The sequence below is a fragment of the Caloenas nicobarica genome, chromosome 1, assembly GCF_036013445.1.
Source record: "Caloenas nicobarica isolate bCalNic1 chromosome 1, bCalNic1.hap1, whole genome shotgun sequence".
In the NCBI taxonomy this organism is placed as follows: Eukaryota; Metazoa; Chordata; class Aves; order Columbiformes; family Columbidae; genus Caloenas; species Caloenas nicobarica.
In genome coordinates this window covers 218,740-237,471 of record NC_088245.1, presented here as the reverse complement: position 1 = coordinate 237,471, position 18,732 = coordinate 218,740, and the positions used below count along the sequence as shown (strand labels likewise).

The 18,732-nt window shown below is 43.4% G+C and overlaps 1 protein-coding gene across 2 annotated transcripts in view; it reads right to left on the bottom strand.

The window, feature by feature from the left end:
• The window catches only part of GOLGB1 (golgin B1), a 49,999-nt gene that overhangs the window by 10,000 nt on the left and 21,267 nt on the right, over positions 1–18,732 (bottom strand). For both annotated transcript variants that reach the window (XM_065630351.1, XM_065630354.1), the window contains 8 exons: positions 16,535–16,608; positions 14,159–14,249; positions 13,390–13,457; positions 7,461–12,499; positions 4,432–6,382; positions 2,618–2,796; positions 1,294–1,459; positions 27–158 (listed from right to left, as the gene is read on the bottom strand). In XM_065630351.1, the coding sequence (XP_065486423.1) occupies positions 27–158; positions 1,294–1,459; positions 2,618–2,796; positions 4,432–6,382; positions 7,461–12,499; positions 13,390–13,457; positions 14,159–14,249; positions 16,535–16,608 (7,700 nt within the window). The remainder of the gene's footprint in view (positions 1–26; positions 159–1,293; positions 1,460–2,617; positions 2,797–4,431; positions 6,383–7,460; positions 12,500–13,389; positions 13,458–14,158; positions 14,250–16,534; positions 16,609–18,732) is intronic.

The following is an 18,732-nucleotide window of genomic DNA, read 5'->3' as shown; positions in this document are numbered from 1 at the left end:
AAGCAAGGGTAAGATATAATCAGTACCTTGCTGTTTAGTTGCTGAATTCTGAGCTCTTTTTGGTGCAGTTCTTTCAGGCTGTCACTTAGCTGGGCTTGGAGATATTTTGTTTCTGTTTCTATGCTTGAAAAGTCGCCGCTCAGAACTTCTGAAGAAATCTGCCAGGGAAAGAACGATGAAGAGCATACTGCACACACGACAACCCACTCTCATATTAGTCCTCTCTGTTTAGTATTCCAAGGTCAAAGCCCAACATTATTCCTAGGTCTGGAACTTGATCTGCTCAAGCAAAACAGAAAATGGCAAATGAACAGAAATATCCTAAAAGCCATCCAGGCTTTTAGGAAAGATCACTGAACTTGCACATACAATGGCGTGGGTCCTTCTCAAAAGTTGTCTTAAAGCTGTCTGCAATACAGGAAGGAAAAAAAAATGTATGAATGAGAACAAGAAAAAGAAACAAAAAACCAAAGCAATGACCACATTGCTCTCATTCAACACAGACTAAAAGGTTAGCACAGAAGCATTCTCCTGGAAAGCATCACATGCACATTGTTCTAGCTTTTTCTTTGCATATATGCCTATGTGTGTCAAAGAGAAAAGGGCAGATTTCCTCCCTCCTGCACTGACATAGAAGCTTCTCACTGGAACGTTACGGATGTGGGCAGGAAAGTTCTTTCCTTGCTCATAATGTAATGGTATCGTACATGCAGCAGGCAAGCATCCTTCCTTAGACTGAGCAAAATACTCAGTATATTCGACTCCACTTTTAGGACTGTGATACTTGGGAAAGAAGACAGAGAGTGCAATGTTCAATCCTCAGCCTTTCTGGGCTTGAGTCAGGATTGCAGACCCTTGTCACGGTAAAAACAGCAATAAAAATTCAATAGGAAACTTAAAAATTAGAATGTGACATTAAAAGGAAAATTAAACCAGAAGATCTGAGATTCAAACACAGCGCAAGAAGCAATTCTAAAATAGCCAGAAAGAAAGACCTGAAAAGTTTCATACTGATTCGAAGAACCTAAGGCTCCCAGGAAACCCTGTCTCTCTCACTTTCTCTCTAAAAACATGAGGAACCATGAACTAATAGAAGAGCACATGAGGGTATGTCAGAGTTTTCCAAAGGTTTTCAGTGATTCGAGTTGCATTCTTGCTATAGTCCTCAGAAGCCTCACATCAAAACCTGATACTGCAAATTGTACAAGCTGAATACAAGTGACACATGCTGCTTTGACCGAATTTTAGACCTCACATTTCCAGGCAATAAAGAAACTGTGTATCTGCACCCACCTTTGCTGGGTACTGCTCCCCTACAGTCTGGGACTTGCTGAGGGGCAGTCTCATTTCTTGCATGATCCTCTGTAAATGGCTCAGTTGCTTGTCTTTTTCTGCCATGGCCATCAGGTACTGCTCCTTTATGCTGCTGTTCTGCCTTTCCCAGGCCGATTTCTCTTGTCTGCCCAGAATGACACAAAGGAAATTACCAGAAAGTTACCAGTATCACTTATGATATCCAGGTCAGAATATGCTGAGGATGATTCTATTTCCTATCATTACTCCATGCCAGAAAATAAGTTTTATAACTAAACCAGAACAAAACAACCCACTTAAGTGCAGGAACCTTAAATGCAGGTTTAAGGAAGTATTCTCTATTTGGCTCAACACTGCAGATTGTTCAATGCTCATACTTTTGGTATTCCTGGACATTGTTTTGATCTTGCTGTACAGAGCGTTTTGTCAAGCAAGTCATTGCCAATGCCACTTGTCATCATAACACTGTCACTGCCTCAAATATGCACCAGAACCACAACATCGATCTCAACATGCAAGCTTGAGGCCTTGTCTTCATTTACATTTTAGAAGCTGGACAGGAAAGAAATCTTCTTTTATCAGGAGATAAATAAAATTCATAAGCTGCTTCAAACTGCACGAGATCTGATGTGTTAGTTGGCCAGACTGGGGGCAGGGGGAGGGAGCAGGTGCACAGGTTTTTATACCACTTTGGACAAAGATGAGCCGTACTTCTTTCCACAAAAATCCCATCCCTTTCGCTCCAGGTTCAGTCACTCTCAGATGCATCTCTGAAGTGCCTGAAAGGATTTTTCCCCATTTTTATAGCAGAGCATATTTGTCTGACTAGTTTTCGTCCAGTTGGAGATGGCAATTTACTAGACTTGAATTACAGACTTTTTAAAAAATAGAAGACATAAAGCAAGTGAAACAGAGGATTAGACAGTCACAGAAAATTTTCTCAACAATGACATCAGTGGCATAATAAAGGGTGTTCATCATCAGCTTGGAATGTAGAGTTCTGTAATCATATACAAAAGCTGCAATACAAGAAACAGCCTAAGTTTCCTATCAAATAGATTATATCTGTCACCACTGGATAAAGGAAATAAAAATTAAAAGGTCATTGATCTATTTCACACAGGCATTTCCCTCCAATATCTGGGGCTGAAATCCCTCACCCTCAGTCTGAGGCACAGTGATTTGGTGACAGCTGACACAGGCAAGGCTGAGGTTCCCAATGCTTTCTGCCCACCATGCTCTGTGAATGAAAGAAATGGCACATTTACATCTCCGAGGCAGTGAGAAAACAGTCAATTCTCACCTAAGCTGCTGGAGCTCCTGCTGGTAGGAAATACTCTCCTGCTTCAGTTGTTCTTGAAGACGGTGCTGTTCATCTGCGTCTTGCTGACATTCCTGCAGTTGTGCTTTTAAGCGAGAATTTTCAGCTGATTCTACGCCAACTAGTATGTATTGCTGCTGCAGATTCTTCAGCTCTCTTACCTTTAATTAAAGGGAAATATCAGAGTGTGTGACAACTGAGCAAGCAGCTGGGTTTATTGCTTGTAAGTGTTTAAGAGCATTTCTCACTGTGGCATGTGCAGAAGAAAAAGTCAGATGACAGAGAAACTGTAAATTGTATCAGTGATTACAGCAGTCTACTGAAAACTGCTCAGAAATAAAAAACCTCAGAGAATTCTATTGTTAATGAGCAGCGAGTTTTGAGACCTTCTGTGAAGGTTTAACACACATTAACAAAAATACTACGATATTCACTTCCTTATTCAGAGGAAGACAAAGTGAGACAGAAGGAGCTGGTTAAGAATAACTCCTGAAGTTGGTGTTTACTGTAAACTAGGGAACTGAGGAACTAAAATCCTTTTGACCGTCTACTCAGACTGGAATTATAAGTAAGCTGCCATTATGCATCCATCACTGCAGTCAGTCTTCCAAGACAAGAAGACGTGACTGACTCCGGAGACAGGGAAGCACTTAACGAGTCAGGAGACCCCTCTGCTGAGGATCTATCTTAGTACTAACAGCACTACACAGACATGCAAGTTCAACAAAACAGCAGTAGAGGAGACATAAATCTACAAATAATTGAGATATCAAATGGACAAGAAGGAAAATGTGGTCAAGACAGTATCGTAAAGTCTGTTGTGAATTAACAGAAGGGAAAACCAAGACAGACTAAGTGACAGTGGAAGATGATTGCAAAAGTCTGTCATCTGCCCAGCAGCTAGAACTCTGAAACTTGCTCAGCCACATTGGCCAGAGACTGTACAAACACAGACATGGTAAGCAAGCAAGCGAGGATGTCAAAATGAAGCAGCAATGCCTTGTACCTGTCTTGACAATCAGCTGCTAAGAGGAGAAACAGCCCCAAGTCTTTGCTCTAGTCTCTTCTAGAAATCTAAGACAGATGAAGTGCACAAGCTTCCACAGATGTGGAACAAAGTCCAGGTTAACAGGGAACCCATATCTTATTTCTGTGATTCCATATTTTAAATCAAGCTACACAAGATAAACCATCTTGCAAAGCTAACAATAAAATCACAGTTTCCATGTGTCAGAGAAGATAACATGCATAGCACATTCTGAACCCATGGGATTGGATGGAGCACGCCCACAAGAGCTGAGGTCATTGGGAGGCAACTCGATTACCTTTGAAAGGTCATGGTGACTGGTAGAGGTTCCTGAAGACTGGAAGAAACCAAATGTCATCCCTACCTACAAGAAGGGCAAGAAGGAGGAACTGGGGAACTGCAGGCTGGTCAGCCTCATCCCCATCCACGGGAAAGTGATGGAGCAATTAATTCTGGAAACCATTTCCAGATACATGGAAAAAGAGGTAGTCCAGTGAAGTTGTGGAATATCCACTAACGGAGATATCAAATATCTGAGTGGATGCTGTCTTGGACACTTATTCCAGCTGACCATTTTTGAGCAGGGGGGTTGGACTAGAAGATCTTCAGAAGTCCCTTCCAACCTCAACTATTCTGTGATTCTGTGAAGACAGTGATCTATGTTTCACATTGCAAATACCAGATCTAAGTGTGCTGAATTTTAAGACCTGAAGATCCAAATCTCCTACGGGGTTTTAAGTAAGAGCAGGAAGAGAGAACGAGGACTTACTACTCTGTCTCTGTCATTCTGCAAGGAGGACAGTGCCTTCTTAAGACTCTGCACTTCTGAAGGAGTGGTGGAAGTGTTCTCTTCTGCTTGTTGCTTCACTTCTTCCATTTTACGTGTTTGGCTCAATTCATTCAGCAGACGGTCTCGCTCATTCTGAAGGCTCGCCATAGCCTTGGAGAAAGACGTGAGCTGGTTGGAAGAGCCTTCCAGTTCTGAAGACAAACGGAGAAGCTCATCATCTTTGGCTCTGAGCTGCTGACGAAGCTCCTCAATCTGGGCCAAGAGACCTCTTTCATCAGTGGCTTTCTGCAGTTCTGTGAGCTCAGATCTCAATTTATCTCGGTCCCTGGCAGTGGAATGTTGCTCCTCTTGTAGCTGAATCATCTGTTTCTGAAGATTCTGCACTAAACTCTTTTGTTCCTCTAAGTCTGCAGAGTATTTATGTTTCAAAACACGAAGCTCTTCATTGGCCTGGTCCCAGCTATCCTGAAGAGAGCTCATGGACTTCCCAAAAGACTGAATTTGAGCTCTGAGATCTTTGTTTTCATCTGTGACTGCAAGAAATTTCTGTTCCATTTCCATCAAGTCCCGTGCCAGCTCTGCTACTCTCTCTTCCGCTGTTTCTGTTTCATTCCTCATTATCCCTGCGTCGTGATGTAGGTGCTTCAATTCCTTTCGAAGCCTGTCCTCAGCCTCTCCCACTCTCTTGGCTGCGTCCCTTTGAACACACACTAATTCTGCCTCAAGTTCTGTTACCCTTTTCTGTGAGAGGGAAAGCTTATGACTCAGTTCTTGTGTCTCTTCCTCTTGTGCCTTCAGCTGCGCTTGACACTCCACGACAGGACCCCCCTCACATAGCGCTGTCACCTCACCCTGCGCCCGAGACAGAGAGGACGTGAGGGTTTCAATCTCCTGAGACATACTGGCTTTATCCTCCGTCAAGGCTTCCATGCGCTTCCTGAGATCACCCTGAGCATGCTCGGACGCCTTCAGCTGTGTTTCTATGATTGCCTTCTCCTTTTCCAGAGTCTCGATCCGCTGAAGCTGTGTTTTGAGAAGTTGTTTCTGTTGGGTGTCCTTTATTGAAATCACTTGGTTCAGGTCTTCTCTACACCGCACCAGCTCTGCATTCAGCTTGGCATTCTCAGAGTTGAGGTCATCCATCTGGCCATGAAAACTTCTGATTTCTTCCTTGAGCTTATTGTTTTCAGCAGCAGCCTCTTGAATTAACTGGTCTTTTTCCAAGATTATAACAAGATGACGTTCCTCAAGTTGCTTGTAGTCTCTCAGTATGCGGTCTCTGTCATCTTGCAAAGATGACATGGACTTGGTGAAGGAGTCCAGCTGTGCCTTCTGCTGCTTACTTTCTTCTCTGCTTATCTTCATCTTTTCAGTGAGACAATCAAGTTTGTCAAGAAATTTGTTCTTCTCATTTTCCAAGGCTTTTTTATCTTCTTCCTCCTTACTGAGCCTACGCTCCAGCTCTTTCATCTCTTCAGAATGTTGCTGCTGCAATTCAGATAGAGCAGCCATAACTGCTTCTTCCTTGGCAGACAGCAAACTAATGATCTTCTGATCCTTGGCACTAGTTTCTTCATGCAGCTTACTTGTTAGGTCCTTGGAAGCTTGCAGATCAGCCTGAAGCTGTTCACAGCTGAATTTAAAATTCTGGATACTGGCCTCTTGTTGCTTAACCACGCTTCCCAGCTCTTCTCTGGCCAGTTCACATTTGGTGAAGTAATTCTGTAAGTCAGCAAGCTGGTCTCTCAGGCTGCTGGTTTCTGACTCCAGTTTCTGTTGTTCATTCTGAGACTCGCTGTACAGTTTCTGAGATGCTTCAAGCTGAGCCAAAAGCTCCTTTTTTTCCTCCTGCAACATTTCACATGTCTTTTGATGATGCTGAACCTCCCTCCTGGATTCAGACTCCCACTCTTTCTTGTTGAGTTCCAGCCTGAAAACAGAGAAGAGAAAGTCAGTTACAAATCAATGAAGAATCTCAGTATCCAAAAATTACAGCAATAGTTTTCATTGATTATTCTAATTTAGAAAAGCCACAAAATTAGTTTCACTTTAAGAAAGCAAACTGGAAACACCCAGATGATTAGTCTTCCCTCAATTTAAAATTCAAGGCATCTTTTAAAGTCCTGACTGCACTACTGTCTGCAGGGAGCAGTGCTGGGGGAATATATTTTAAAAGTTGTCCAGTGAGATATATCTTTATGTCAATATTGAAAACATGGAGGAGGTTAAACATTGAATGTTATAACCTCCTGTTCACTAAAATACTATTTTTCTCTCATCCACTGTAACTAACAACAACAACAACAAGTCACTGTTCTCCTATGCTTGATGTTCATTTCATGTTCCAGCATGCATTTTGACCACAAACTTTAAAGAACCATTTTCCTCATGCAAGAACAGTATGGTTTTGAATTTGAGAAGTTCCCAGATGTACATTTTGGTATGTTTCCATAGCTACATCTTTCCCTCAAAATCAATTTTGGGATAAAACTGGAATTAAGTACCCAATGCTCTCTTGATTTGCCAAGTTTAATTTCTGAATGCAACAATGTTATGCAAAAGCACCTATTTCAAATTTCAGACTAATAAAGACTCTAGATAGTACTCAGAAGGCTACTGCTTGTCACAGAGAATAGATTTAGCACAGGTACCCTAAGGATGAGAAGGAGGAATATTTTACAGTGTTAATCTCTCTGTACCCTTGTGCAGACAACAAATAGACAGTAACTCCCCACCACATACCTCCAAACGTCTTTTCTATCCAAATGTTAAGTGATCCAAGAGATGAGCCTTATGCTTATGGCTTTATTAGGAAGGCTAATTATGCTCTCCATTTTATGCATTCATTAGTTTTGCCAAACACATATCACAGTTAGCATATTTACCTGTTCAAAATTCTTCCTTTCTGGTATACTGCAAAAGAAAAGGGGAATCCTCGCTCACCTCTGGCTGCTGCCTTGTCAAAAGGAAATACAAGAATACCAGCCAAGTCATTATCACCTTTTTACCTGGATATATGAGTCTGAAGTTCTTCCACACGTATGGTCATCTGCTTCACCTGGTCCTTTAGCACAACACAAGTTTCCTCTCTCGAACGTATTTCTTCCTCCTTCTTTTGAATAGCTTCGGTGAATTTCTTCTCCCATGTCTTTGATTCGTCTATCACTCTGTCCCTGTCATCCTGAAGGGAAGACATGCTCCTGGTAAAGGCTGCAAGCTGGGCCAGTGTTTTGTTGAGGCTGCCTTCCAGTTCCTTGGCTTCTTGATCCTTTGTCTTCAAGGAGCCTTGAAGATCACCGAGCATTGTTTCCATAAAGCCTTTCTCCCTCTGCAAAGCCGCCAGCTTTTCTTCCATGTTTTTAATTTCCTTTGAGTGTTTGTCTTTTTCCTGTTCCAGTCTTCTCTCAAAGTCCTCATCTTTTTTCTTCATTTGGATTTTAATATCCTCTGTGTTTACCTGCAACTGTTCCTTCAGCTTCACGCTCTCTGCTACAACTCGTGCTGCCTCGCTCTGGGTGTCATCCAACATCACTCTGCAGCGAGCGAGCTCCGCCTGGGCCTTCCTGGTGTCTTCAACTGCTTTAGCTAAAGTCTCTTTGGCCACTTCTACCTCTTTCTGAGACTCACTCTGCACAAATTCCAGAGCTTTAACAGTTCTTTCTAAACTACTGTTCTTTTCCTGGCTTTTAATACAGTCCTTCTGCAGCTGCTTGATCTCCTGCTGTTTCTGTTTCAGCAGTTCCTGAAGCTCCTTTACATGTGTACTGTCTCCCCTCCAACTGCATTTTAGCTTTTCTACAAATTCCCTTTGCTTTTCTGAACTTGCTTTACTTTCCTCCTTTGCCATCTGACATTTCTTTTCCTCCTCCAGTTCATGCATCATTCTCTGCAGACTCTGAAGCTCATGCTTCAGCTCCTCATTTTTAATCTGGAAGTCTGTTGCATCTTGCTGATAGTTTCCAATACTCCCGTTAAGTTCTGCCAGCTGATTCATAAGCCTTTCTTCCAAATCATCCTTCTCAGCCTCCAGCATGTCCTTCAGTTCTGTCATCCTAACGAGGTCATCTTTGGTTTTTTGGACCGTTTGTTCCATTTTTGCTACTGTGTCCTTAAGAGCATTCAACTCATGGACTTTCTCTTCCATTTGGGTCTCTAAAGCCCTTTTGTCACCTTCTAAGGTCTCAACACACGTGCGCATGTCCCCCAGCTGTTGCTCTGAAGCCCTCCTGTGATCTTCCAGCTGTGCGAGCCGCTCCGTGAGCTCAGCTATCTGCCGTGTGCGCGTGCCGAGATCTCCACCAGGGCTGCTGCCTTCATGTGCTTTTTGTTCCAGCTCTGCAGCAGGAGACTCTGCTCTAAAACTTACATCCACTTGATTTTCAGCCCTCTCCATTGGTGGTGCTGTGACAACTGCCCCATTTGTTTCTTCCCCCGTTGTTTTCTGAGCAACATACTTGTCCGCCAGTTCTCTGCTTTCCTTCAGCTTAGACTCTGTTAACTGCAAATGACACTTTAAGTCTGCGATCTCTTGACTAAGAGACTCCTTTTCAGCCATTACTGTCTTAAGCTGAGTAGAAAGAGACTGGTAATCCCTGCCAGAGCTCTCCAGATCTTCTTTCAGGCCAGTGTTTGTAAAGACATCTCCAGTCCCGTGCAGGTCTCCATCTGTAAAGCGCAACTCTGCTCTAAGCTTCTCATTCTCCTCCTCTAGCTCCAGGATCTTTTGTTGCTTTGATTTTGCAAATTTCCTCATTTTCTCCTTCATTCCATCAATCTCCTGTCCCGCTTCCTGTAGCTGCTTATCCGTTTCCTCTTTTTCTGCCTCTATACTTTTCAGCTTAATGAAAATGTCCTGCTTTTCTTGCCTAACAGTTTCCAAAACACGCTGAATCCGCTCAGCCTCATTACTCACATTCTCATATGACTGCAGAAGAGTTTCATATTCTTTCTGAAGCTCCCTGTATTTCTCATGCCACTCAGAGCTCTCAGCAGCTTGAGAGCATTTCAAGGATTCCATCTCCTTCTCCAGCTTCTCCTTCTCTAGCACAAGCCTGTCTAGACTAAAGGTCAGTTTTTTACAGCATCCATCAAGATTCTGATTTTCTGTAAGTACTTTATCAACTTCCGCAATAAGTTTTTCTCGCTCTTCAGTAAGGCTCACTAACTTTTCTGTTAAATTATCTGTTTCTTTAACATGGCTACATATTTGGCTTTCCATATTTGTCAACTTGACACGAAGATTTTCAATCGTAGTTTTAGCATTAGCCAGCTCCTCTTTCAGAGATTTGCTCTCCTTTAGTGCCTCTTTTCTAGAGATAAGCGCAGCTTGCAGTTTTCTCTGCATTTGATTCTTCTGTTTAGCTGCTTCTGCATCACCATCTTGCTTCTCCTGGATTTCAAGCAACTCTGTTTGCAGTCGCTTGCTTTGCTCCTCATGTGCCTGAGCTTGCATTTCCAACTGACTACACAGTCTCTTGACTGAATCCTCTTTTTCCAGCAACTGTGCCTGCACATTATTTAGAGCTTCACTCTTCTCCCTTAACTGCAAGTTAAGAAATTCCATTTCTTCATCCTTTTGGTGCATAAGTGTTTTCAGCTCTTCCAGACTGCCCTCGCTAGAAATTTTTGCTCGACTCTCCTCCAATTCTGTCTGAAGACTTGCTGCCTTAGCTTCAGCTTGGTCAGAGGTTCTCTTCAGCCCTTCTATCTCCAGAAACAACTGTTCTATGTGCTCTTGCAAACGAGAGACTAATTCTGATTTGCAAGCAAGTTCACTTTGTATATGGCTAGCATTATATTCCAATTCCTCTTTCTCCATCTGAAATTTTTCAAGTTTTTTCTTAAACTCTTCCTCAGAAACATCTGCAATTTGTACAAGCTTGTTATTTGTTGTATTTCCTGCTTCCATGCATGAAGAATCCAACCCACCTTGATTCTCAAGAACACTCTCTGTTGACCCTTTCTGTTCTTGGAGCTGTCTGAGCTGAGCTTGGATGCTCTCCTTCTCTTTGCTTTGCTTATCAAATTCTTCTTGTAGGATGTTGTACTCATCTTTCTGCTGTTTCAGCTGTTCTCTGTGATGCCTGTCTTTTTCCTGAGCCTTTTTTATAGTGTCTTTGCGAGACACCAGGGCTTCCTGAAGTTTTTTTTGAAGTTGTTCTTTTTCTTGTTCAAGAGCTGAAATCCTCTCTTTCAGTGCAGACTTCTGGTTTGCTTCAAGATTCGTAGCTGCTGAACTATTTTCTTCGTCTTCTTCATAATCTATTGGGCTTTTATTGATTTCAGTTACTTTGTCAGCAATTGTCTGACTTTCCATGATTTCATCTTTAACCGAAATAATGTTGGTTTTACGTTCCAAGCTTTGCCTCATTTCTTCAATCACTGCCTGCAACTGTGCTTCAGTAGTTTCTTTATCCAGCAGGTCCTTCCGGATCCTCTGCAACTCAGAATCCTTTTCGGAAAGCAGTTGAATTAGATACTCCTCACTGGGATGGCTTTCAGCATTCACCTCTCTGCTTATCACGCTTGTCGTACTTTCTTTCCCTTCAGCTTCTTGAGCCACTGAGGTTTCTGGTTCACGTTCTCCTCTCAACTGTACCAATTCAGCCTCCAGGCTGCCAACCTTCTTCAGAAGCTCCTTCCTGCTAACAAGTGCTGCCTGCAGCTTCCGCTTTACTCGCTCATTTTCTTTTTTCAGAAGTTCCAGTTTATTTACTAATCCCTCACTTTCTTCAGAAGCTGCCTCTGTCTCATACTGCTGCTCAGATGCCCCACATTTCAGAGATCTATCTTTTGCTTCTGTGTTGTGGTCTTTTTCTTCCTGGGCTTTTAATAACAGACTTGTTTGCTCTTTAAGACTCTTCAGCTCATTTCCTAGAGAAAATTTCTCTTCGTTCAGCAGGACCATTTTCTCGGACATGCTGACACTGATCTCTGTCATCTGTTGGTCCTTCTCCAGCAAGGTCTGTTGCAGGCTCTCTATAGACCGGGTGTGCTCAGCAACCAGCTGTTCCAGGCTTGCTGCTTCGTGGCTCTTTGAGGCCAAGTTTTGGGAAAGCTCTTCCATCTCAGCGGTATTCTTCCTCAAAAGTTGTTCTAGATCAAGTACTTCACGTTCCTTCTTCTCATTCTGGCTCCTCAGATCTTTTAGTTGCATGTCCTGGTCAGAAAGCTGAAGTTGCGCTTCATCCAAGTCTTTTTGCAAAGCTTCTATTTTTATCTCCTTGGATTTAAATTCATTTTTAAGGCTCTGGATTTGTTCTTTCAGAAGACTGCTTTGACTGTCTGACAGTCTCTGCTTTTCTGAAAGAGCCAGATTTTCCTCAAGTTGCTTCACTTGCTTTTTCAGTTCTGTTACGGTAGAAAGTTCCTTCATCTGATGCAGGAGCTGGTCTCGTTCTTCAGTCAAAACACAAAATGCACTGTCAGAATCCTGTATTTTTTTTCTGTATTCCTCAGCCAACTCATTTAGCCTGTTTATTTCTGCACCTTTTTCTCCTAGATCTTTCTTATAGGATTCTTCTGATTTCTGCAGAATTACTTGCAGTTCTGTAATTTGGTTTTGTAACTTTATCAGTTGTTGAGCCTGAGAGGTGCCCGGCTCTGGTTGTGCCGTAGAGGCTTCTTGCATTGCCCCCATCTCCCCTCCGCAGGGGACAGCACTTCCCTGTGGCACTTCTTGAAGACTGATTCTGTTTTCCTGACGCACACTGGTTTGCTGCATTTCTGTTTCTCTCAGCAATGAGCTATTGCCCGACTCATTTTGTGTATCTGAAGCCTTTTGCTCTTCCCTCTCAAGAAACAATATCTGGGAATTATCTTCCACCTGGTTATCTGCTTCTCCAGTTTGGCTGCCTGTAGAAGTTCGGCCATTTGGGCCCTTGAGCTGCCTTTTCAGAAAAGTTATTTCTTCTTGGGCTTCTTGCAGTTCCAGCAGCAAAACCGAGAGTTCTTTCTGTTTCTCTGCAGAAATATATTCTAGAATTCCAGGTGGACAACTTTCCTCAGTAAACTGCTTGCTTCCATTGGGAAAGCCATCTGTTCTTGCCTAAAAGAAAACAATAGGTTTCAACTTTCCTTTGAATCCTGTGAAAGGGTCACTTTTGGAAGCATCTGCTTTCCACATTTTGTAGTTTAAGGATACCCTTTCTTGAGCTGGCTATTGCAATAAACAGCCTCAGCAATGACAGGAGGACTCAGGTCATCTCTGTTCATTTCAGTTTCTGAAGCTGCAGCATGAAAGATTCTGGCTTTAGGATTAGACCATAAATGTAACTTCCCATTCTGTTATTTCCCATTTTCTCACTTAATTACAAGGCAGTATGATTCTGAAGTGTTTCAGTTCTCCTGTGATTCTCACAAGCTCCCAGCCACATTTTCCTGGCATCCTATCTACAGTCTCTGAATGAGAAGGTTTTGTCCCCTATTCTATCTGTCCATTTAACATGGCAAAGAAACAGTCTAGAAGCCCATATTCCAGTCTGTGTCCATCTCCAAAGCGAGAGCACTAGACAAAGCATCTGGACCAAAGTACCTGGCTTTTTCCAAGTGAGTATCTTAATGTTCCCTCCCACCCCCAATAACACATTACAAAAGAAAAAGTCACAAATCCTTCCCAGGAAACATGGATCAGCAGCCCACTGGTAAGTCAACATCTTGTGTTGTAAAGGCTGTCTGTTCAACAGTTTGGAGGGCAGAAACAATTTATGGGGAACCCTTAAAGGAGACGGTTCTCTCCTCTTAAAGCCTGTTGCAGTGTTGCAACAATCACTTTAAATTATGGGATGTCAAAGAACAAACAAACTAACCAACCACACACACCCCCCCAAAAAAAAGAACCACACCACCAAAAACTCTTCAGGGCTTTTAAACTAAAGTTTTCATATCCACAGATGCATACAATACTGAGCGGAAAAAAGTTCCAGACTAAATTTGTACCTCATGGAGCACCAAAGTGTCATCAAAAGGCTTTTGCACTTCGGAATTCAGCAGCTCTCCTGACACACCTAATGATAAAAGGTAAACTTGTCACCATCAGCATAACAAGGTGCATGTAAAGTCAGTAGGTAAGTGGAGACATAATATATGGGACTGGAGCTTCTCTAGTTTCTAAAAAGAAAAAACTGAACCTATGCATTTCACTGGGATATCCCCAGCAGCTCTGCACATGTGAAACCTCCTGTATTAGCTGCGTGCTGGCATCACTTAAGTCTCTGCTATATTTAACCTCTACAGAAGAATGAAGAGGCAAAGAGACAAGTGAACTAGGTAACAGGCTGTTCTGGTTTGGGTTGTTGGCTTTTTTTTTTCTTTTTTTTTTTTTCTTTTTAAATAATTTGGGGGCGGGAGTGGTGGTAATTCCAGACACAAAAAGAAACTCACCAGCTTGCAGATAGCAACTCAGTTCTCCGTCTTATCTTTATTCTATTCTGTGCCTTACACATCAGCCTTTGCATGTACAAACACATCCCCCTTCAAACCCTTCTCCTTTTCTCATCTTTGGAATCACTTCTTTCTTCTCTTCTGATATATCCTATCCATCCCACATTAGAATGTTCTCTTCTGCCTCATGTGCATCTTTTCTATCTTCTGTACATCTTTATGTTCTGACCTCAAAGTTCCTCTTTCCAATTCACCTTAGATTTGTCCCTGAAACTTCTCAGATTTCCACAATGTTCTTTTCGCCTGCCTTATTCTGTGTCCTCACCTGTAGAAGTCGAAGAGCAGTCTACAGAAGAGGCTGGAGCTTCCACAGTCAGCAAGTCTTGCAGTTTAACCTCAGGTTCTACGTTTTTATTCTGTTGGTTGAAGAGAAAATATTTAGTTTTGAGCCATGATCCTTGCATTAGAAGACAGCTATCTTAGCTGTCTGCTGCTCTGCCAGGCTTTGAGTAAAAACTGTCAGACTCAACTTTACACACAACTCTGATGCCTCATGAAAAGAAAGAAAAAGGCAAATTTGTTTTGATGTAAAGCAAGAGACATATCTCAGTAGATTAGGATATCAATGAATGCAACGATTCTAATAATTTCCTTCCCACTCTCCCACTGCTTCAAAGGGACTGACTATAGATTCACTACTTTTTACAGAATCACCAACACCGAGAAGACGAGAAGTCACGTTCGTCACTGCACGCCTCACTACTTCAGCATATGAAGAACTTGCAGGCTTCCCAGGAAAGTTACACTGGGTTACACGACACAGACAAACCACCCCAGGACAATCTGTGAACTACCAAATCTCTCCTGCTTCTCTGTTGGACAGGACAGACTCTGACTGCTAGAGAAGATGGAACACACTGGAAAGAGAGACGAGATTTTGCTTTTGCACAGACGCAAACTATTTTTGCCTACAAAAAGATGCCGAATGAAGCCAGGAAATTGGTTAGCTTGCTCTTGACATCCACACAAGAACTAAGACTTCATCTACTAATTTCTTCACTCTGAAAATTCCATTTATAAGTTAACATGAACCAAAAACGAATGGCAACATTTCTGGCTAGTTCCCAACACACATTGTCTTTCATGACAACAAACACTTGGCACCATTAGTACTGCTTCCATGGGAAAAGGTTTGAACTAGAGTACGAAGAGACTATGAGCCAGAACTAAGTGAAGCGTCTCTAAAAAATGCTACTCCCTCCCACCTCCAGAAAAGCAAGTAAAAAAGCCTTAACCCAACAATGGAAAGACTGAAAACAAAATGAAGTGTTCAGAATTAACATTGGCCTCAGCTACCAGGAATATAAGTCCAGGGCACTAACAGGTCACACAATCATAAGGAAATGATCTCCAGCCCACGTTCTACAGCATGTTGCCTTTGCAAGCTCCAGTCACTGAAACAGAAGGTATAGCATGCATCCAAATAACTTGTGCACATGACCCAAGCCCCTGAACTGGCTTTGGATTCACATACATCTTGGGCTAAAGTCATGGGTCAGATGCACAAATGGCAGAATACAGCTGTCCAAGTGTAAATACTGACAGGCATGCTAGTTAGCTAGATGCTTTTTATAATTAAGACATTGAAACGGACAGTTCTAGGGTTGGATTCATTGACCCATTTTCAACATCCAGCTTGGTCCAGCTCAGTCATATGCTAAAAAACCTGTTATCTCCACTGTCTATAAAAGGGCTTTAGAAAATAGCTCCAAGGCTTATATCTGTCCTTGAAAAGACCATGTGTCTGTGTGTGTCCCTGTGTGTGTCTCAGTGTCCCGGTGTCTGTGTGTCTGTCCATTGATCCTCCAGTTTACTCCTCGACTACAGGCAGGTGGAAGGTAAGAGTCTGAAGTCAAGCAGGATGAGCTGGCTCAAAATGCCTTCTCCAGTTCCAACATGAGTCCTAAATGTCAACTTTTGCCCTAATGCTTCACAGTAATTCATATACTATAAAGTCTCTCTGTTGAGGAGGAATGTATTAGACGAAATACAGCATCGTCTACCCTCTGCTGGCAGGCTGGAACAGAGGGAGCAGTCTGGAAAGAGCCCCGACCTTGCCCTAAGCTAACAAACAATTCTACAACAAATTCTTAGTACAGATATCCATAGGCAAAGCAGCAAGTATCTAATGCTACCTTATTCTCGCCAGTACACTGACTGCAATGGTACCTGCAGCTGTTCCCAGTGGAAGAGGACAAGGACAGTCTACTTGTATCTACTTAACAAGGAGAACCCAGCTTCCTCCAGTATGTCAGATCCCCATCAGGGCAGTGGGAATGGACAGGCTTGGTTTGACAGGCATCCTATAATGACAGGTCACACTTTGGAATTGTATTTTCTGAGACTTGCCTCAGTTTACCCTATGGTTTTGCAGAAGTAACTTAAAAATAGGCAGAAAAGAACACGAATATGGATTGGTTGGATCAAGGACACAAGAATTCCACACAGCTAAAGAGAAACACAGCCTGATAAGAACACAGTACAAGCAGTATTTGAAAGCTATTTCTGTCTTTCATCATTAATCCTGTTAATAATAACCTTCCAAAGAGGATTGTTAAAAAAGGCCATAACAGCTTAGCTGTTTCAAAGCCAGCCCTTGACCTATTTTAGTTTTAGCTTGTTTCAGCTGCTTAATCATTACCTGCTTCACATTTTCTGTGACCATCACAGCGTCCTGCTGAGGCTCCTGGAGAACAAGTTGTAAGTGTGGTATTTCTGAAACATTCAAACACAAAAAATTTCTTTGAAAATTAAAACTCTGATTTAGAGAGTAACAGTATATTCTTCCAGGAGCTTTAGAGAACAGGGCACATGGCTGTTAGTAACACGCAGTGGAGATACATGGCGTTGTCATTGGATACTGCGTTTTGGGGGGTTTTTTTGAGGCAAACCACCAAAACGACATGTTGTTTTAAGCATCTTTTAGAAAAAAACAATTGTTTTTATACAGACTAAAATTAAAGGAGAGCTGATGGACTTTCAAGCTTTAAGAAACATTTTTATAAAGGAAGGGTAAGAAAGAACTGTTGTAGCAAAAAGTTTCAGATCTCATTTGGATAAAAATGAAATGAGAAAATGTTAAAATTAGAGAAGAATAAAACACTCAAGGGCCACAGTCCAAGTCAAGATGGGTACAAGAACTCAGCTGCTGTTTGACTCGGGATGTTTATACACTTGTATTTCTGTAAACTGACATATAAACACCATTTATCATAGTTATGTCACTGTATATGATGAAACGACTGGGTTGGTAGATGAGGGCAGAGCAGTGGATATCAGCAAGGCCTTCAGCAGTGTCTCCTGTAAAGGCCGCGCAGACAAGCTGTTGACGCACGGGCCAGATGAGCAGTCAGTGAGGTGGGTTGACAACCGGCTGGACGCCCAGCCAAGAGCCTGGTGATCAGCAGCATGAACTCCAGCTGGAGGCCAGTAACTTGGCAGTGCACCCCAGGGTCAATACTGGACCTGATCCCGTTCAACATAGCATCACAGAATGGTTTGGGTTGGAAGGGACCTTGAAGCTCATCTCGTTCCACCCCGCGCCATGGGCAGGGACACCTTCCAGCAGCCCAGGCTGCTCAGAGCCCCGTCCAGCCCGGCCCTGGGCGCTGCAGGGACGGGGCGCCCACAGCCTCACGGGCAGCCTGGGCCAGGGCTGCGCCACCCTCAGGGGGAACAACTTCTTCCTTAGACCTGATCTAAATCTCCCCTCTTTCCATTTAAAGCCATCACCCCTTGTCCTGACCTGTGCTCGCAGAAGAAGTCCCTCTCCAGCTTTCTTGTAGGCCCCATTTAGGTGCTGGAGGCTGCTCTAAGGTCTCCCTGGAGCTTCTCTTCTCCAGGCCGCAAAGCCCCAGCTCTCTCAGCCCATCTTCACACGAGAGGTGCTCCAGCCCTCTGAAGATCTTAACTCGTGATCTGGACGAGGGGGCGGACTGCACCCTCAGCAAGCTTGCAGGTGACACACAACTGGGAGAAGCTGATACACCAGAGGGTTGTGCTGCCATTCAGAGGGACCTGGACAGGCTAGAAAAATGCGCAGACAGGAACCTCGTGATGTTCAACAAGGAGAAGTGCAAAGTTCTCTGCCTGGGGAGGAACAACCCCACAGCACCAGTTTATGCTGGGGACCACCCAGCTGGAAAGCAGCTTTGCAGAAAAGTCCCTGTGGGTCCTGGCTGACACCAAGCTGATGGGGAGCCAGCAATGTGCCCTGGCCACAAAGGTGGCAAACGGCAACCCGGGCTGCGTGAGGCAGAGTATTCCTTGGCCTCTACTCAGCACTGGTGAGGCCACACCTCGGCTACCGTGTTCAGTTTGGTGCTCCTAACTACACCAGAGACATGGGCATACCGGAGAGTCCAACAAAGAGCCACAAAGATGGTTAAAGAACTGGAGCACCTCTCACAGAAGGAAAGGCTGAGCCGGCTGGGACTCTTTAGCCTGGCAAAGAGAAGGCTCAGGGGGCATCTTATCAATGAGTGTAAGTACCTGAAGGAAGACTGTAAAGAAGATGGAGCCGGGATCTTTCCAGTGGTGCTCAGTGACAGGACCAGAGGTAACAGACACACACTGGAACACGGGAGGTTCCCTCTGAACATCACGAGACACATTTTCCACTGTGAGGGTGACTGAGCACGGGCACAGGTTGCCCAGGGGGGTTGTGGCGTCTCCCTCCTTGCAGATATTGAGAAGCCATCTAGACATTGTCCTGGGCAACGGCTCTGGGGGCCCTTCCAGCCTCAACCATTCTATGATACTTGGAACATAATCAAGACATTTTGATACTCCAAAGCAGAAGATAGGGGGGGGGGGGGGGGGGAAAAAAAAAAAAAAGGT